This window comes from Falco peregrinus, chromosome 1, assembly GCF_023634155.1.
Source record: "Falco peregrinus isolate bFalPer1 chromosome 1, bFalPer1.pri, whole genome shotgun sequence".
Classification (NCBI taxonomy): domain Eukaryota; kingdom Metazoa; phylum Chordata; class Aves; order Falconiformes; family Falconidae; genus Falco; species Falco peregrinus.
In genome coordinates, this window is record NC_073721.1 from 45,727,696 (window position 1) to 45,748,058 (window position 20,363).

Here is a 20,363-nt window from a genome sequence, read left to right on the forward strand (position 1 = left end):
CACACTTGCTGGACAGTGACAATGCCACGCCACATTTGTTCCCCCAAGGAAAAATAACTCCAGGAGAAGATTAAAAAACAAAGCAAGGTACTAAATTCACCAAAGGCCACTACAGTAGCTAGCTGTAGGGAGGGTACTAGAAGATAATACCATTCAAGAAAACTAAGTGAATTATTTGCACTGCTGTTATTCACAAAAGCCCTCATTCTTGCAGCAAGACACATGCTGCTATGATTTTTCCTCCAGACTCAAGCCATTACTTACCAGGTGCTGTTTGAGCCTTCTTAGGCTGCTTTGGTGCAGTGTACTGGAAGAATTCATTTCCATGGCTTGAGACTGTTTGATCCAGACCAAAGAGAGAGGCCAATCTGGCACTAGAAAGAAAAATAAACTATTTTACCTTATTTAACATGGGCTTTATAGATAATAAACACTGTTAATTGTATCAAATAGAAAGTGTTTACCATTACTTTAGAAATAAAGCGAGGGATGCATGTTAAGCAGCTCTACACAGCCATTTAATTTTGAATAAGCAGAACTTTTAGATGAAGAAGCTGGGGTAAACCGTACAATAATGTTTCATTTCCTCAAAAGCTACTGTAAGGAACAAACAAGTACTGAAACGACACCAAAAAAGAAGTTACTTTAAAGCAATGACTAGGACTACCCTCATATGAAATAGCTGATTGTTACAATGCTGAAAAAACTATGTGACAACAGAGGTGCCACCATTCAGCACTGGACTTTTTCTTCTTGAAATGTCCAGGAAATGGATTCTCCCATTAAGTTTTAAAATGGCAGATACTCTTCCCTGAAGTATGCTGCAGGCAAGTAGGTTACACCTACAAGATATGCTGCTTACAGCTCTAGTGCTTTAAGCCCATTTAAGCTCACCTACTGTTATCACAGGACAAGTGAGTAATTCAAACTATGATGCAGAATCCACAAAGGACAATACGACTGCCACTGGACCAGCAGTATTTTACATGAGATGCCTTAAAAAAACAACCATTTGCTAAAACAATTTAGCATTAGTTTAGAATTAATTTTAGAAAAAAAATAATTAATGTAGAATTAATTTACAAGACTTGTTAAACAGAAGCCTCTTGAAGAGGGTCAGGAGTGAGTGCAGCTGAAGATCCCTCACTTGTAACTTCAAGTGGCAACAAGTTACACAGTGTAAGAAAACTGGATGTGCTACCTTAAAATAGCAATAAAAGTTGCAAACTGCTGAACATACTCGGCGCAACCATTGCTGCTTAAACAGCCCCCAGCCTGGCATCTGCAGGGCCTCCCACCTACAGCCTGATGCGAGGGGTGGCAGCCACTGTCTCTGCCGTGCCCCTGCCACCAGCCCCTGTTGGAAGAGCTCACAAAACCCACCACCCCCCGGGGCCCGCCTGCCTGCCCCCCCCCGCCGGGCCTGCCTGCCCCCACAGGGCCTGCCCCGCCCCCGGGCCTGCCCGCCTGCCCCCACCGGGACTGCCCCCCCCACGCGCCTGCCGGCCTGCCCCCACCGGGCCTGTCCCCCACCCCGGGGCCTGCCCGCCTGCCACCCCCCACGAGGCCTGCCCCCCGCCCCGCCGGGCACACCGAGGGTCCGCCGGGCTGACCCCCAAAGCGGGACAGGAGAGGAGGGCCCAGACCCGGCGCTAAAGCCAGTGACGAGCTGAGGCCCCCGCCTGTGCTGCCCCCCCACTGACCGGGGAGGCCCCCGCAGAGCCGGCTGCAGGGCCCTGCCACAGCGGGGAGGCCCCGCAGGCCATGGGCCCGCCCGCCGCTCACCGGGCCGGGCAGCAGCAAGGCCCAGCCCTGGGCCGCGCGGGGGGGCCCGACCCCCACCGCAAAGGGGCTTCACCGGGGCTGCCGCCCCCTCACCGCGGCGGGGAGGGACGGCCCGGCTGGGCCCCGCCGGCCGCTCACCCGCTGGCAGGGGACAGGAAATCCGCGTCGTCCTCCTCCGCCGCCGCCCCGAACATGGTCACAGACCCGCCACCACCACCGGGCCGCGATGTCGTGATAGCGTTGCCCAGCAGCGGAGCGCTTTCCGGCCGCGGGACGGGACCGACGGGGCGGGGCTTGGACTGGGGCGGGGCAAAGCGGCGGAGCCGTGGGCTCGTGGCGGTCGTGGGGTGAGTGACGTGTCGGGGTCACGGTGGTCTCGTGCTCCCCCCACCCCGGGACGCCTGAGGGGGCCCGCGGCCGCCGACCTCCGGGCGCCCTTGGCGGGACGCGGGGGCTTCGTCCCGGGCGTGAGGCGGCGGGGGGCGGCCTGTCAGCGCTGGGGCACGGCCGCGGTACCTGAGGGGCCGGGCTGCCTCGGCGGAGAGGGGGGGGCGGAGGGCTGAGGGGAATGCCCCGGGCAGGGGAAGCGGCCCCTGTGGGGCTGCCGGCCTGGCCTGGCGGGGGAGAGCGGGTGTGTTCCCCAGGGGACTGCGGGGCGCCCGGTCACCCCGTGCTGTCCTTGCCGGCCTGCCCGAGCCCGGGGGGCGGCCGTAACCCCCCCGGGGCTCGGGGGGCCGGGGGATGTCTGGCATGGCCGGAGGGTGGCCCCGTGGCTCTGGCGTGGCTTGGTGGCCACCCTGCGGCCCGGGGCTACGTGGGGAAGGTCGGGGACACGTGTGCTGTTTGTGCTCCAGAGCTGGTTCTCCTACAGCTTAGAGACGTGCTAACTGCTGTGTAGTGCACTTTCCTCTTAGCATCAGAACCGTTTCTTGGGTTTAAAACCCTCTCAGCTGGCCCTCGTTAAGCAGTTTTATACCTTTGCCTTGTAACTGGAGAAATACGCCTCGCTGGTTGGGTTTTTTCTCTTCCTGAAGAAGCTGGGATCTCTCGGTGCCTTGTGAGACCCGCTGCCTTGTCTTTAATTTTTGTACTCAGAACCGGGTGATGTTGAAGTGCAGCAAAACAGAATGCAGGTGAGAGGAAAACAGCAATAAGGGTTGAATAATTTCCTGGCTTTGGATGCTTTCTGGCACCGACCAGAAACATGTAATAATAGTTACTTTTAGGGTATTTGAGTTAAAATGCGAAGTTACCAGGTCTGTTGTAGTATGGCATTTGCAGTAAGTTGGGAGTTTTATTGCGATGAGAATACAACATGATTGGGATATCAGTGATTTCACTTCTAAAGGTAAAAGACTAGAGGAAGTATTTAAGTAGGTTTTTTATTGCACAGTGTGTGATTGTTTTAGAATGAAACCTTCAAATGGTCTAAAACCTTGTTTCTGTTAAAAAAAATAATTAAAACCAACACACACACATGCAATAGTTATACAAGGATTTGATGTAAATTCCTAATGGGAGCAGATTGTTCCTATCTTTATATGGCAGGTGGACATGAACTTCAAATAGATGTCGTTCCCGTGCTTCTTAGATGAAGAGACAGTTCATTGTTTTGCTTCCCTCCGTATTTCTATTAAGTCAGCAGTCAGGATAGATTTCTGTTTTTAAAATGGTGAAGACCTGTGTGGCTAAGTCCTAGTGTTGCACTTGAATTTAGGGTTTTTTAGGTACAGGTAACGTTATGTCTGTACCCAGCTTTTTCCTTTTGTGCAAATATTTAGTGCAAAGTTTAACTTGGAAAGAAAAACTTCACAGTTCTGGTACAATCAAGGATTCCTGTGCTGTGAGCAACCTCTTAGCTGAGAACCTGATGTGCTTTCCCACACTGGGATTCAGCACTGGCTTAATGTCAGTGAAGCGGGCAGGTAGCAGTTAGGAGTATGTACCACAGCACTACAGCTACGTCTAAGACCTGTCTTAGTTTTGTGTCGGGTTTTTAATTTAAGCTTTGTTCATAGCCCTCTTCTGCGTTTTAGTTGGCAGTGGGTTTGTGGCTCCACGAGTTCCCAGTCATAGACTGATTTTTCCTGCTTGTGCTCAAATTCCAAGCTTCAGAATGCTTTATAGTATGGCATTTTGTGCAAAGGTGGACTAAACTCTCTTCACAAGTATTTATTAAATTTACTTTTAATCTGTTTGATCTTAACTTGCCTCTGCTTGAGCCTGAGATAAAGAAAGCTTTTGCAGTATTTTTCATGAGTAACAGTGTGTGATTTTATAGGGTAAATTAGCATTCACTTTAATGGTCCCAATTCATCTAATTTATGATGTCATGCTCCCTGAGGCTTTCATGAAGTTTTGGATCATGCGTTACTTTTTTCCCCATCGTTCATTAAAAAAGGGGGCACTGGAAATAATGTGTAAATATTGCCATTTAAATGCGTGTTGGTTTCATGACTGTGGATCTATTGGTGAAGCAACTGTGACTAGCCTGCTGCACAGTACAAAATTAAAGTGATGCTTTTTGCTATGAACACAAAAATTGTTCCAGTAGCCAGGTTTTTTCTTCCCCCCCCCCCCCCCCCCCCCCCAAAAAAAAAAAAACCCTACAAACCAACCACAAAACCAACAACAAACAAACAACAAAAAACAGATTGAAAAGAGGGAAACTACTAGGAGTTGCAGGCTTCTGCACAACTTCATACTGAAAACTGAAAAATCATGTGTGGCTATTTTCTAATGAGATTTTGTTACGTCCGTTGGAAGTTGCAGAGAATTGTTTTAATTTTGTATCAGATTTCTAATCTAGAGCAGCTTTTTAGCTAGGCTGAGAATTAGAATAATTTCTGCCAGTAGAGAGGAAGAATTAAGTAAGCTTTCCAAGTCAGTTCTGCATGTTTGCTTTTTTGTTTTAAAGGCATAGTCCCTGCCACTTACTCAGACTTGTAGTGGTGCAAGAACTAGGTGGTTGTGGTTTATTTTTTTTATTATTTTTAGAAAAGAGGTTTGGGAGGATTCTTCTCTCACTTACCCCTTTGCAGTGTAACTTCAGGTTTTGAATTAGTGAGATTATCTATCCCTGAACAAAAGCTTAATGCTTGAGAAGGGAAGGTGTTGAGAATACTAATCTTTAAGTCTTCTAGTACAAATAGGTGAGATCTACCGTATTTACATGGTGAGTTTTGAGTTGGGGCCCTAAGGAGCTTCCTTTCAGCTGTCTTTTTTTTCCAATCACACAGTAGGTCAGAGAAGACAGAACTTTTTGGTTTTTGAACTAAAATTGAATATTTTCTCCTTTTCTTTTTGGTTTATGTATTTGCTATGAAGATCCTTCTGCCCAACACCTTCTCCATGCTTGGCTGAAGGTCACCCTGAAAGTTAGCTGTAATCTGCATCAGAATTTTGCAAAATTGAGTTGGAGCAGATTGCCAGCCTGAACTTCTCTAAAAGTCCGCCAGGAAATCACTGGGAATCTTGGCAATTTTTCCTCAGGGAAGGATGAAAAAGACTCGGTCAAGTTATGTTGCTTTTCTCTGGGAAATCCAATCTTAGTTAATCTACTCTATTGCCTTTTGCTTCAATCTAATTTTCTGAAAGTATTCCTAGTCAAGACCTAGGGGACTCAAGACCAGTGATTTTTTTTCATTAACTTGTTCAGCTGAAAGCTGGAATCTGCTAACGCAGAGAATAATGGGACTAGTTATTGTAAACAAATTAAACTCCTGTTTTGTAGCACTACAAACTAACTTTCTAAAGCCTTTCATTTGTTGGTCCTGGATTAGAAGCCAATCTAAAAGCAGGAGGCTATGATAAAATACCTCCTTTTTGTCCTTCTGTTTCTACAGTTTTTAATGTCCTTTTCCCAATGCAGGTTTCAGGTCTTTTCTTCCCTATGTCTCACCAGTTCATATCTGCAAGAGTCCTGCTGATTTCCAGTGACACTTGAACAATTGTGATGGCTAGCTACAACAACTGCTTGTATGGAAAATATTTTAAAATTTTCTTTTTGCTCTTTCACTCTGCACATATATAACATTAGAAAATCCCACAGTCGTCACACTGCAGATGTGAATGTCATTTATAACCTGTTTTAAAAGTTTTATGTGCATATAATCTGTTCACTCTAATGTTTATCTGAATTAATACAGCAGACCATGTTAGATCAGGGGCCAAAACGCTGTAAGTGGTTAAGTGTCTTACTGGATGCTCAGCACATCCTGGTATGAAGCCTGTGAAGCTGGGAGAAAAGGAGGAAAAGAATACAGCTGTTTTGCCATGAAACTAATAGTGAGTGCACCAAGTTTTCTCCTGCGACTTCGTGAGAGCTACTTCACTTTAACAAAGCCTTCTCTTCTGACACATGCTCATTAGTTATCAAGGACTCAAATCTCATTCCTCTGTTGAAGGTACGTGAGCTTGGAATATGAGCTTTGTGATATATTTAGCTGATCTTTTGGCTAACCTAGATAAAAGAAATCCTGACAGTCTTGGCTTTTTTCTGTTTTGAAGACTTAATATGTCTTTGCGGAAGGAGTGTGTGGGGTAAATACACTTTACAGCTTTTTTTCATGTTAGAGGTAATGTAATTGGACTCGGATTTGCAAGATTAAAAAGCACTTTGAGGCCACCTTCAGTGTGCTTCCTGAGCTTACAGACTAATGCTTGTTAGCCAGCTGGCTAGTCTGCTCCAGTGTGATGAGCTTGGAAAAGCAGCTATTTGAAAGGTATATGGCTTCAGCCTCCTTATGGAGATGCTCATCCCTGTGACCCAGCCTGCTCCTTGTCTGATTTCATTCAAATGGGGAATGTGCTCTGCATGGGAAAATCAGAGCAGCTCTGTGCCATCCCAGTGTGGGCGCAGTGCCTGGCCCCGGTGAGCTGTGCAGCTCAGCAGCTCCTTGGCTGGGTTCCTCCATATTGTCTGGATGGAGGCTGCACTGAGAGCCAGGTATCCAGTTGATGAGTTGCTACCTCAGTTAACTTTTCCTGCTCTGAAAGGCATTGTACTGAAAAGACTCAACAATATATTGTCACAGCTTGACTGCATTTTCAAGCTTGCATCCTTTACTTGGGAAAGAAAAACACTAACAAATGTGGAGCGGTCTCAAAGCCAGTGCTCCCAGCAGGCAGGTGATCCCAGTTTATTCTCTTCTAGCCCTTGGGAAGTGACTGCTGTGGCTGCTGTCAGTGTAGAGCTCTGTGGGAGGGCAGCGAGATACCACACGCATCTCTGATCTAAGTCAACCCTTGTACATCAAAGTGATAAGGGAAGTAGAAGCACAAGCTCCTGAGGAGCACACCCAGCCCTGGAATACTGTGGAGGTGAAGTGCAACTCACAAGCTTGGTCTGGTTTTCTCAGTTGCATTTTTTTTTTTTTATGGTTCCCTTGTTTGTCTGGGCTCCTGAGCTAATGGATTTGACAAGAGACTTGACTCATGATTTCTGGGTTCTCTGCCAGGAGAGTTTTATACAGATCAAGTTACCATTGGCTTTGGTGCCCTTTATTAACTTGGGATAAGACATTCTCTCATGAGGATGTACTGAACCTTAATGTTTAAGGTGGTGTCAGGTAAGACTGAAGTGTGTGGGATGACTGTGTTACATGTACAGTCAAACTGAAGCCTAAAGAACTTAAAAGATGGTTGGGAGTTTTACAGCTGCCTTCATGTTCCTGCTACAGGTTTGGTTCTACTTGTAAAGCCATTTTTGTGCTGCTCTCTTCATACAAGGCATAAACAGACTACTGTCCGTAGGATATCCTGTTGCATAGATAGTAAAGGCTAACACGTTTTATTCTGTTTGTTTTGCTGCTTTGGTAAGACATAGTAGTTTAAACAAACTTTTTGGCAGCATCATGACTTTCCTTAAGTTGCTGAATTCCTTAAGTGAAACCATCTAGTACATCACAATAGTAGGATCGTGTGCACTGCTTACCATTTGATACCTTTTTGTGTAACTCTTGCTTTTGATCTTGCTTGAAACCACTGCCCCTACAATAAGGACACTCGTATTGCAGAGCACAGTACAGCCATATTTCTTGCACTTTTTCTCTTTTGTCATGTTTTTTCTTTTGTAGCAATTGCTGATGCCAGCTTTCTGTTCAGAAAGGTCAGAGAGCCAGTGACCCAGACAGGATTTGTCTTGTACACACTGTGGAAGAATTTCTGCAGAATTTATGATACATCTGCCTTGTTATTTTTTACACTCTCCCAGGCTCCTAAAAACTAGTCTAGAGCTTTGAAAATGTCACATTTCTTCATTGTGAGGTAGATACTAAAACTGTTTGCTTTCTTACAGTATCCAAAAGCAAGCAAAATAATTTCTCTGACAGAAATGTGAAAATGTGTTTGAAATGTGTTTTGTGTAATGTATTTGAAAGTAATCTCTGCAACACATTTAATCTGGTCAGGGACTTCTAAAATCTCTTTGCATTTTTGTGAAGATCTCGTGAAGAAGATTCAGGGGTTACTTTTGCTGTTACATGGAGCTTTATGTGAGCATCCCAGTCCTTGGTCTGGTCCTAACATGATTGGCTTATGCCTTCAGTAGGCTCCATAGCCCAAGCAGTCAGTATTTATCTTGGGTCATATGAAATCTTTGGCTGTAACAATAGGGTTTGTCAATACTTTGTGAGGGATATTTCATAATATTCTACTCACCCAGAGCAGAAAGTAGCAGAAATTGCTGCTGCTTCAGACCTTACCCCTGTTTTGCTCAACTATTAGAAGCTGTATATAAACATTTCCCACTGACCATATTGCAAGTAGTAGGTCTGGTTTGAAATAGGCTGCAGGTCAGGCAATAAATAGGCTTAAAGCAGAGTAAAAGTGATCATAGCTGAATCCAAGCAGTAGTTAATGATTAGCCTTTGATATAGATAATGATATGAGTTCTGCTTGTCAGCATTATCTGGAAGTTTAGAAACATTGATCCATCTCGGACTAGTTGCCCATTTGGAGAAGGCTGTTCTTCTGGAGTCAGTAGGTAGAAAACCTGTCTCTGGAATAGTAAGTACTCAGCTTTTTGGGGTTTTTTTTAGCTCTGAATCATTTCTGCTTTGGATTAGCAGCTCTGTGGCAGCCCAGTGGTTTGAAAGCTAGGTGAAGAACGCCGTGTTCAAAGCTTTTTCCTGGTGTGGTTTATTGTCACTCATAACTAAAATAAAAAATTTGTTGCTATTTGTTCTAGCTTTCCGTGCCCTAGAGGTAGTCCTGTCAGAAGAGTGTCATGAGACCAAGGCTCTTCCAAAGACAGGTTCCTTCCCAGGGAATGGCTTGACTTCATTGCCCTTTCCCTCTTCTTGATATTGCAGGAGATCTTCGACCTTGTTGAGTTGTCAAAGAGTGAAGGTGGGATTGGAATTTTGTATTTCCAAAAGCGAAAATGTAGAGGTGCTCTGTTCTATAGACTAGGGCTAAGAATTTGTCCTCTGAACTCTTAGAGGTGTTTGTGTTACTACCTGGAAGCTATTTATATATCACATGTTCTTTTGCTGTTACCTGAGACCACAGAGCAAGAGAGGAAAAGTGCCTCTGGTGATGTATGTTTTGGTCTTAACCATCTGCCGAAACAGAGATTGACTTCCTGGGCTTCATTAAAAACACAGTGGAATGGATTTTGATAATGATGACCTGTGTTCTGCCTTGCTTTTTTTTCTCAGAAACAGCTTCGGGCTTCTCAAAACAACGGGTGTTTGAACAATTGAAGCAAAAGAATTTGATTCTTGCCTGTGGTAGAACAAGCTTTTGTTTTGAGGGAGAGTCATAGGTGGTGATACAAAATGAAATGAACACACATTCATTTGCCTTCTGCAAGAAGGGAAAGCATAAGTATTTTTTTAAAAGTCAACCTTTCAAACTATTAGGTCTTTAGTGAAAAGCCTATGTTTAAAAGGTGACCCTGACAGGCCAGAGTAGGAATTGGAAGTCCCTGCATATTCCCGTAGGAGCTGACATCAGCAACGCATGGCTATTGCGGCAATGCCTGGCATAGACTGGAATGTGACAGCTCCAGGGAAGGTGAATGATTGAGTGGCCACCTTAAAACACTGTGACTGCACATGGACAGGCATCTAAGGAGTAATTGTAGACAAACAGCTACTTAAATATGAAAAGAAAGGAGTGAAACCTGTTCCTGGGATCGTTATTCAAGGAAGCTTTCACATGTGGTTGAATCTAATGCACTTCATAATGAAGGTGTTAGAAGAACATACATGAATTGCTTAAAACAATGTGTCTCATATCATATGTGTGGAACGGATTCCTAAAAATTAACAAGGAGTTCTGGAAGCTGCTTTTCTTCTTGTCCAGATTCTCAAAACATACCTGAAAGCCAGTTCAGAACTTGTACAAAAGTTGCCTTTCTGTGCTAAGTCTGGTTATGATGTTGAAAAACAGCCAGAGGGGAGAAATGAGCTGGTTTTCCACATGTGCGGCTTTGTGTAAATGGCTAGGTTGTTATCAGCTGATCCATTAACTTAAAACTATCTTTGTTACCACTGCACTGCAGTGCCTTAGGCATTGCCTGAGTTCACTGGAGGCAAGATTTCTCTGTCAAAGGATTCGCAGGAACTTTTTAGTTCAACTGGAGGATTGGTGTCTGGGTCCATAAATGATGGCTGCGCTGCCAGAGCACAGAGCAGCTCCTCACCGTATCTGCAAGAACTGATAAGTCCTTGATGTGTGCAGGTTATTAAACTACATGTGTAGTTGTCATTCTCAGGGGGTAATAGGGTGCTGACTGGGCAACCTGCTGAGCGTGCTTGAACAGGGAAGTTGGACTAGATGATCTCAGGAGGGCTCCTAAACCTCAGCGTTTCTGTGACTGAAAATCTTAACTGCAACTCCTCCTGCGGCGACATGTGGAGCAAGGGCAAGTAGGGTGAGATCTCGGAATCTTCTGTGAGTCTTCTGAATCATATGTGTCAATGGACTTTAGGCTCCCTTTTATGAGGCCTGTAATAAACTGATACCATGCACTTTATTACCCTCAGCATTAGTTTTATCTACATGAGACAAAGGTATTTATGATGTTGCTAGATAAAAATCTGTAATCCTGCACCTGTATTAAAGGCTAGATAATGCACTTTAGGGCACATCAAGTCACATTGCATTTTTGCAGCTGAGGAAACTGTTGCTTACTTGGGAACGCACTTGCTGACCCTTGGTTTCATTTTGTGTCCTCTGAGATTTTACAGTCTTACAGGGCTTAAGGCTAGAAGACACCATTTTAAATAGCTCTGGTCAGAGCTGTTTATACTGTTCAGCCTGATGTGTTTCCTTCCCACTTCAGCAAGCCATGAAGCAATGGTTTATCAGGTATTAACTTGCAAGTAGTACCCTGCCTCACATCCTGATGTATCTAGTATTCCTTATAGATGTTGGCACTGCTGTTGGCACTGAATGGTCACAAACAATAATAATCTCCTTACCCTTGGGACAGAAACACCCTTTTTGTGTGAGACAGGCTGGCTCCTTTTCGTATGTATGGTGCAGGTGGTGTGAACCTGTAGGAATGTGGCTGCTGAATTAGAGTGAGCGTGATGAAGAATCTTGTACACAAAAAGGTTTGGGTTTTTTTCCATTTTAAGATTTGAGTTTTCCCTTCATAAAAAAAAAAAAAAAAGGTCTTTGTAGATAGAAGAGTACGTGCTAGAAGCTATTCTTGATTTGGGCATATAAAATAAGAGAAATTCTTCACTAGGCCTGGGTTTTCTAAGGAAGGATAAGTTGTCTAATCTTGCAGGATACATATCTTGCAAGATACTGTTGCAAATATTAATATTTTTTTTTAGATGAAGAAGTTTTTGAAGAGTATTGCAAGGCGCAGGACTGATCTGCTTGTTGCTCGGCATATGGTGAGGCAGCAGGATGTTTTCTGCCTTCTGGCCGTATGGGTCACATCTTCCTGATTGCCATTCCTGTGCTTGGTTGGGTAATGTCTCTGCAGAAACAGCCACGGAGGATAAGGAAGTACCTATTTATTCAAGAAGTTACATAATCTTGGAAAATATGTGTCACATGGCGCTTCATTTCTCTTGTCTTCCCCACTGCTGTCCCGTTTCTCTCTTCGGCTCAGGAAGGTTAGGCAACTTTCTTCAGCTGACGAGTGAGTGCTAAGCAGTTTTTAGTGGGAGGGTTTGGGTGATTTCTGACCAAATGCCATACGCAGTCAGCAGGCTGCACTCAGCTATTCTGGCATCCCCACAAGGCCTGTTAAAGCCAGTGGGATTTAAGCTATTCTGCCTTATCTCTGCTTAAATACTGCATGGTCCCTGGGGGGAAGGGGAGGCCTTCAGGTTTCTCCTTCCTGGATGCTGAATACTGGGTATTTTGTGACATGGGTATGTATTACCGTGTTACTGTTTCATACCCTTGATGATGTGAGGAAGAGAGATGAAGCTATGATAAAGTGGCCTGCGGAACTGCAAACCTGGTATAATTGCTTCAAAAGTCCTTTGACGTGTATAAGGAGTGCTGAAGAGGTTCTTCTGTCGATGCCTTTGGGGAATTGCCTTTGATGGAAACTTGTTAGTACTAGCTCTGAATTCACGCTGGCGTTGGCTATAAGGAATTTTGGTGTCTGACATGCTTTTGTAGGAGTCCTTTAGCCTGGATGTTTTATAAAGAAATAGTAATGTAGCATCCTCTTGTCAGTTTTGGCATCTCTAATGCCATGCTTTTCTCTCCAGATGAGTGCTTGAGTCAGCTTTTGTATGGCATCTTCTCTGCTTTGGGAGCTGTGAAACTGGCATTCGCTCCTCAGGTCTTGCATGTCCTGAGGTGCCTCAGTTCTGCTGCTCTCCAGAAGCTTCTGTGCTCTTGCGTGTCAGAAAAGGGGTATGACTTGCCTCATCTGGCTAGACAGCAAGGAGAAAAATACACAGTACAGGCTAGTTAGTGGTGGAAGAAATAGGTAAATTAAAACAGGAAGGGGGAAATACTGGACATGTACAGAATGGAAGAAATTGTGCTAGCAGTGGGCTTGGGCATGGCAAGTCACTCCTGAGTACGAAAGTCACAGGCCTGTGACAGAACTGATCTGCTCTGGCTGTGGCACCTGGTAGGACGTGCACTCGCAGCAGGAAGAGCCAGCTGGAGGGGGATGCTATTCTGTTGGAGCTGGAGCAGTAATATGAAAAAGGGGAAAGTTTTGTGACACTCAGACATGAACAGGCAAACTTTGAACTATTGAAGAATCATGATTGTCTTTTAGTTGGTACCACCTTTGTCACTGAGTTCACTATGTGCTGATGTAGCATCTCACCTTTCTGAATGCTGACTATAATGTTTATTGGTATTTATTAGCAGTAAAAAAAAACCAACCAAACTTGTAGTTGACATGTCTGTTCTTGGCCTTCTGCTTCTGGTCAGTGGGTGGGCGGCTCTGGGCCAAGTGAGCTGTGCTTTGTTCCCTGAACTGCACTTTTGATTTGCTCGGCTTGTAATAGTCTCTCTGGCTGAGGTTGTTGGAGACAGCCAAGGGTGTAATATGCTCAGATCCTTTGAAATTGTCCCACTGGGAACTTCAGGTTAATTTGGGCTCGTTCGGGTTGGAAATACTCATGTTTTATCAGGGTGGTAGCAGGTTATTGTTGGTGGAGTTGAATACTTCAGTTCACGTCACTTCTGACATCAGTTTCTCCAAAGCTTGTTTGCTGTGTCTGGCCTGGCTGTCCTTTGTGTGGATAAGAGCTATGCACGCACGGTTCACCGACCGTCCTCAGCCTCCTGACAGCTTTCAGTATCTGTCCATCACCCAAAAATAACTCCCTTGACCCATGTTTTTGTGACAGATGTGCGCTCAGCAATGTCTGCAAAACAGACAAGCAGTAGGCTGCATTTTGGAAGCTTGTACCCTGCGGTGTTCACAGGAGCTGCCAGATCCCATTCCAGTGTCATTCCTAGTATCGTGCCCTTCCTACTGTTTTGCAAGGACTGTGTTGTGTTTGTAACAGCGTGAAAATTTTCTAGTCAGGTGTATCCACTGCTGTGTTCTGAGCCCAAAAGCCTGTTGTGCCTCTTCAAAAATGTTTTCACTTTTAGCACTGTGTAGGGGACGGTAAGAAGCACCTTGTTGCTGCTGTGCTGAAGAGATGGTGTTCTTGTCTTGTGTCCTGCTAAGAGTGGGGCAGCCTGGAAAGCTGTACGTGTAGGTGATGACCCTAAGATTTGGCCCAACAGTTACAGGTGTGGATCACTCTCTTAAGATTGCTGTTCTTTTTTCACAGGAAAACTTGATGTTCACTGGTCTATGTGGGAATGTGTCCAGGATTCTCCTGTAGATGAGGAGAGTTTCTACTGATTCCTGTGCTGATGTAGTCCTCCCTACATTGCTGACTTAGAATTCTGTGGGAAAGAGACAAACCAAGGAGCAATGACATTGGTTCTGCCGCCTGTTGCTAAAGGTCACTGTGGTCATTGTGCGAGTAATCTTACCTGCTCTACCGAAGCAGGGGTTGAGAGGTGGCCAGCACAAGTGGAGGAGCTGTTTTAGAACAGGATAGGATAGGACAGTTAAGTTGGAAGGGACCACAACAATCATCTAGTCTAACTGCCAGGCTGTAGCTTGATGGAGTTTGGGACTTCATGAGACAGTAGAGGAGCACTCTTGGATCTAGATGCAGAGCTTTGTGTGTATTCCAGGTGCCTGAACCTGGACTGTAAGTGATGGACTTCTCTAGCAGAAATGAGGTTACGGCCAGGAAAACATTGGCAAGGACTCCTCAGTTTTGCCATGTTTCTCAGGAGAATCCTTCACTTACTGCTTTTTCCACCTCCTGTAGTTTCAGTGTGGCTGAACAAAAAGCTTGTCCAGAGAAGAGCCAGTCAGTTGCTCAACCTGCCTAACTCACCATTATTTTCTTCAGCTGTATGCACCTCTTGGCAGTATTTCTCAGCCTTTCCTATGATATTATCAGTCTTTCAGTCTCAGGTTTTCCTGCTCTTTGGGATTGTTTTCTGCTGCCTTTCACTTCTATGGACCTGTTAGCAATTACATGGGCTGGCATGATGCTCCGCTTATGAAGTTCGGTGCATTGTCCTGTAAAGAACAGCCTGTCCTCAGTTTTGGTTTTTTTTTTTTTCTCTTGTTCAAAGATTTAGAGATTTCCTGAGGAGTCTGAAGAAGCTGGAAGATTAGGAGCGACCGTCCCCTTTTATGGGAAGGAGATCAAGCAGGGTCTCTTAACAGAAGGTAACCAGACAAGTTTGCTATGAAAATAAACTCCATCAAAGGGATGTGATTGTAGCCATGCTGAGAGGAAGAGCTCTGCCTCTCCTCTAGTAATAGGGATTGTGCTAAGTGAATGCAACCAGCTTTGCCTCAGTTGTACAGCCGAGTGTTGCTTTCGTTCAAAGCAAAGGACAGAACCTTAAGGGCTGAGCCAAAGCTGATACTTTATCAGCTATTTTTAATCTTCATTTTAATTAAAAGTTGATTAATGTGTATAACTGTGCCAAGCTTCCAGATAATGTTTTACAACTCCAGGAAGCCTGTGTGAGCCAGCATCTCAACTGGAATCCACAGTCTGAAATTGGGCCACCTTTTTTTATATTTGCTGTGTCCATGAGTACTGTGCGATAGTTACATGTGGAGGGTGCAGCTTGTGTCTTTGGGACAGAGCAGCCCTGTAGTGAGAGGGACAAACGTATTGGTACAAGCGTGGAATGTGGGAAAGAAACAAGAATTTGGTAAGGATAAAACAAGCGAATGGTGGCAGCCAGGAGCCCTGAAGGATAGAGTTTTGCAGCTCAGATAAGTGTGAGAAAATGGTAAAATTAATCCACTTGGCAGGGTGCTCCTTTGTTCTCTGCAAAGACCTACAGCCCCCCCATGAGTTCCCCCAGGCACTGAGGAAGGGGCATGTACTCACAGAGTGCGATTATTGGCCCCAACGGTGTGATCTGGCTGTGCTGCAGAGAGCCTGAACTGAACTCTGCTTTAATCCTTCAACCCCAAACCTACCTGCGTGGGTGGCAGGAGGCTTTGCTCCACTCTTTCCCCATATCCTGCCTCTAGGTTTTGTCAGGGTTGCCTTAAGAAAGGGTCTGTCTCAGCCTGGGCAAATATTGTCAGTCATGGGCATGGCTGATAAATAATGGAGCGTTTTTGATATGCCACGTTCTCTGTCACCTTCAGCATCCATGACTGTGCTGTAGTGGTTCCATCCTGGGATTTTTGACAGAGGTGATGACAGAGGATCAGTTATCCTGTGTGATTTTTCTCCCCTCATGAAAAAGTAACAGCCCTGCAGGTTATTTTTGAAAGCCTATTCTTCTGCTTGTATTGTGCATGATAGCTGCAGAAGAGCTGGTCTTTACATGCTATCAGCTTGTCTGCATCTCGCTTCTAACATCCCTGCTGACTGCTTCCATCTCTGCATGTCACAGTCTGCCCAGACATCGTCCCCATGCAAAGCTGAACACAAGATATAGTCTGTAGCCCTGCCCAGCTCTTTTTTTTGCCCATCATTCTCCACTTCCTGTACTCCACCCTCTGGCATGCAGCATCAAGCTGACTAACCTCTAGAATACCTCTCTTCTTCCTTCAAAAGCTTCCGAAACCCACCTGTACAAATAGCTCAGCTGTATCACTTCTGCTTACATGTGGGGAGGGAGAGTGTGCCCTCTGTCACAGGCTGTTTTTCTGCTTGACTCCACTGATCTGGCTTGCATAGATTTGCAAGCTTCTCTGGTCACGGACAAAACCCAGGAAATGCAAACTAACACTGCGTGACAACCTAGCCTTCAAAATATCTTGGACCGCCTCTCCCAAGCTGTTCCCTTCTCTTTCTTGATCTTTACCTGAACCCCTTCTAGTGTGTTAAGCTTTTAGGAAACCTTAAAACTTCTGGTGAAGACTTTTGGTTGGGACTCTAAGGTGGTGACACAGTACCAGGCCAAGCCACACAGTTCTGCTCTAACCTTGCAAACATCCCTTAAATTCTTAATATAGCACCAAGAGCTGCTCCTTCGGGAGTCATGGAAGGGAAAAACAGAGGTGTGCAATTAAAAGAGGCGTGCTGGGCACAGCACAGTCCCTCCTTGGGTGTCCGAGTTCCAGCCTGGCATTGCTGAAGCTGCTTGGGAGAGTTCTGGGGGGAGTTTTGGCACTGGAGAACAACGGTGTGTATCTGTAAAACACGTTACATTAAATTACTGAAGAATGATGTACTTGTTCCTTGTAGCTTTAACACATGTCTGTATAGCTTGACCCAGGAGGGCTCTGGCTGCCATTGCTGGATGTTTCTACAATATGAACAGGTGGAAATCATCTGTTCCTCAGCTGTGCCTTTAAGCAGCTCTGGAGCTAAGCCTGGGATCCTGGAGGAGAAGGAGCGAGTCCACCCATCTGGAAAGGAAGCAGTTAAAATTGTCCAGTTTGCCAGGAAATTGAATAAACCAGAAGCAGTGCTAAAGCCTCATGATGTCTAGCTCAGACCATTCAGTGGAGACCAGTTAGAGCCAGTGAACAGTGCTGTAGTGTCTGCAGGCTCCTTGCTTCTCCTCCCACCTCTATTTACAGCACTTAAAAAAAAAAAAAAAAAAAAAAAAAAAAAATTGGGCTTGAGACCACAAGCTCAGAGCCAGTGGAGCTCAAGTAGTCTGCCAGCTGGACTGCTGTAAGTAGAGCACTGATAACTTTTGGTTGCCTTTTCCATTACTCATGTGTTTTGTATGTAACATTCCTTTGTATCATGCAGATGCAGGACTGAGAGGTACGTGATGGGCAAGCAAGAGATCTTTGCCCTTCCAGCTTGCTTTTTTAATCTTTTTCCCTTGGATTTCTCTCAGGAGAGAAATTTTAATTCTTAGTAAATCTTCCCAGGTTGTCTTCACTTTTTGAGGAGAAGAGAGGGAACTTCTGACCCTGTTCTTGCTACCAAAAGCACTGGTGGAGATACTAGATAAGAATCACTCTAGCTGCCTTGAGACAGAAGTCTGGATGCTTCTGTGCAGGAGCCAGCCTTGGCGGCATGGCTGGTGTGCTTGCTGCTGCTGCACACGGGGCCGCTGCAGCAAGCACTGTCTCTGTTGAACAAGTAACTAGTGTAAAGGAGACTGAAGAGGTGTTTTTTAAGGCAGAGCCAGTGGAATTAGTTGATTTCTTGCTTTTTCAGAACTGGCACAGGAAAGATGAGGCACTATTTTGAAGGGAAGAGTTTGCTGCTCTAATGGGCATTGATTTAGGGCTTCGTTGTTAATCCTGTTAGACTTCTGATTTGGAAAGGAGCTTTCATTCCTCTTGAATGTGACTTTAAGGACGTTCTGTTTGCACACCATGTTTCAGACTGAGCTGATTTGTAAAGTACTTTCTGGGAGCTTGGCAGATCCTTCGCAGAGTCTGTCCTGTTTCTGTAGGGCCTGTGTTTCTGCATTAATAGGTGTTATCTCCCTTGGGTGTCTGGAAGGCTGTTTGCCACAGGAGAAACTCTGATTTACTGCAGAGCATTAACAGAGCCGAAGCAATAGATTGGGAAACTGTGGTGGAGGTTATTTATAATGGCAGTCATCTTATGGCTGAGACCTGCTTGAGAAGACTGTTTTGTGTTTGGCGTCTCATCAGGTCCAGCTCTTTTACCCATTGTTTCTGTTGTGCACTGGCATAAGACACCTATCTTTCCTCCCATCCTCTGTGCCCTGGAGTTGCAAACCGCCCTGCAGCTTCCTTGTACATGTGAGATGAGGCCCCACTGGTTAAATGTTGGTGGAGGGTGAAAGCAAGTCCTAATGCTGAACTTGAGCTAACAGTTTGTTGTCAGATCCTGCTCCTGGCTTGCATTTCTCCCTGAACCATCTTGGTCTGCTGAGCTGCCAAGGTGGCATTGCCGCAGACGGGTAGAAACCTCTTACCTGAACAGAGCCTACATATGCGCTGAGGTCAGTCTCGCTCCAAGATGATGGCTTAAAAGTGAGAGAGGTTCTTTGTGTAGCTCTGAGTCTTACTGTGTTCCTTAAGAATTTGAGGAGTTGTGAAATGGAGGCTGTGGCTCCTCTGACCTGGGGTGACAGCAGGGAGAGAGAAAGAAACAGGTCTTGGAGGGAATTTCCTCATTCCTCTCTCCTGTCCCACCCTGTTTGTTTTCTTATGCGGTAGGCTACTACAGAGTACAAGAAAAATCCTTGTGTGTGTGCAGCCCTGGTAACGGTGCAGCATCCAAGCAGGTGCACCAAGAGGTCTGTGCCCTTTGAGTGTGCAAACACTTTGAAATGCTTGAGCCTTCTGCAGCCACAGTCTGTTCCAAATCCCTTCTCCAGGGTGTGCTCAGGGATCTGCTCCAATCAATGCCTCTTTCTCTCTGTGCAAACATGGGGAGCAGGCAGCAGTTCAGAGATCAAGTTGTCCATTCAGACTAAAATACCTGCTGCTGAAGTGCTGGGTTTGTACAAGACTAAACCCATTTAAGGAATTCATGATAATAGAAACACGTGTGTGGATTTTTTTCCTCCCAGTACAGCATCAGACTTCTTAAAAACAGTGCCCTTCTTTTCGTGATACACGCAGCTCTGTGTCAGTGAGCTTGTCTCTTAAGAGAATGCACAAACAAACCAGTGATTTGCAGCTTGAAATAATTACACAGCCATTAACCTGTTGCTGCTGCTGCCCTAGATACTGGTTTTTTTTACCTCAAGCACAAATAGAGACCTCCTAAGTTGTAACGCAGAGGCTGACTGTACTGGGTTGTTCCACTGGAAGTCATTTAAACAGAAATTTATCCAGGTGTGGTTACCTTTAATAAAACAAAAGACAGCTGAAGTGGCTCAGTCTAGGTTATTTCCTCTTAGGCTACTTAATATCCTCTTCTTTCCAGGATCTCCTAAAATGTCTTTCAGTGTTGGGTAACCGCGGTAGGGGCTTGGATCTGGTGTTGGAACACTAGTGGAGCAGAGTGGGAAGGAGCTACACAGGTGAACATCAAGCTCACCGAGACCCAGCCCATCCACAGGCAGCCACTTGTGAATGCTTGAGCTTGTTGGTTTTAATACACTGTAAATGGCTAGAGAATGCGTCTCCTGCTTCTCCCTTTCTGGAGACCAGTGATGGTAAATTAGTGAGAAGCTGGACACAACCAAACCACAATGGGAGTTTTTAATCTGGTAACCAGCCAGGGCTTCTGTGGAGTGTATTGGAACCTGTAGAGTTTGGCAGGAGCATGAAATCCTAAAATGAATAAATAGCCGAATTGGACAGTAGTCACTAGCGAGAATGTTGCATCCAAAGCAAAAGCAATCTATCAGTCAACTGAAAGAAGAATCACAGAATCGTTTAGGTTGGAAAAGATTTTTGAGATCATCAAGTCAAACTGTTAACCCAGGACTGCCAAGTCCATCACTAAACCATGTTGCTAAGCACCGCATCTACTAAACCATGTTGCTAAGCACCGCATCTACTAAACCATGTTGCTAAGCACCGCATCTACTAAACCATGTTGCTAAGCACCGCATCTACGTGATTTTTAAACACCTCCAGGTATGGTGATTCCACCATTTCCCTGGGCAGCCTGTTCCAGTGCTTCACCACCCTTTTCAGTGATTTTTTTTTTTTTTGTCTTAATATCCAATCTAATCTTCCCCTG

At 45.2% G+C, this 20,363-nt stretch overlaps 2 protein-coding genes across 14 annotated transcripts in view; one reads left to right on the forward strand and one right to left on the reverse strand.

Annotated features, from left to right (window-relative positions):
* Positions 1–2,074, reverse strand: part of FKBP15 (FKBP prolyl isomerase family member 15) — a 27,687-nt gene extending 25,613 nt beyond the window's left edge. For all 5 annotated transcript variants that reach the window (XM_055793611.1, XM_055793608.1, XM_055793609.1 and 2 more), the window contains exons 1-2: positions 1,924–2,074; positions 265–374 (exon numbers count right to left, since the gene is read on the reverse strand). In XM_055793611.1, coding sequence (XP_055649586.1) covers positions 265–374; positions 1,924–1,979 — 166 coding nt within the window. In that variant the 5' untranslated portion in view covers positions 1,980–2,074. The remainder of the gene's footprint in view (positions 1–264; positions 375–1,923) is intronic.
* SLC31A1 (solute carrier family 31 member 1) overlaps positions 2,018–20,363 on the forward strand; it is a 27,686-nt gene continuing 9,340 nt past the window's right edge. For 3 of the 9 annotated variants that reach the window (XM_055793618.1, XM_055793621.1, XM_055793619.1), the window contains exons 1-2: positions 2,018–2,132; positions 14,884–14,980. The gene's annotated coding sequence lies outside the window, so the exon portion shown is untranslated. Of the gene's footprint in view, positions 2,133–8,710; positions 8,794–11,866; positions 14,981–20,363 lie in introns of those variants that run through there. The other 6 variants (XM_055793616.1, XM_027778130.2, XM_055793617.1 and 3 more) reach the window with 6 other exon arrangements.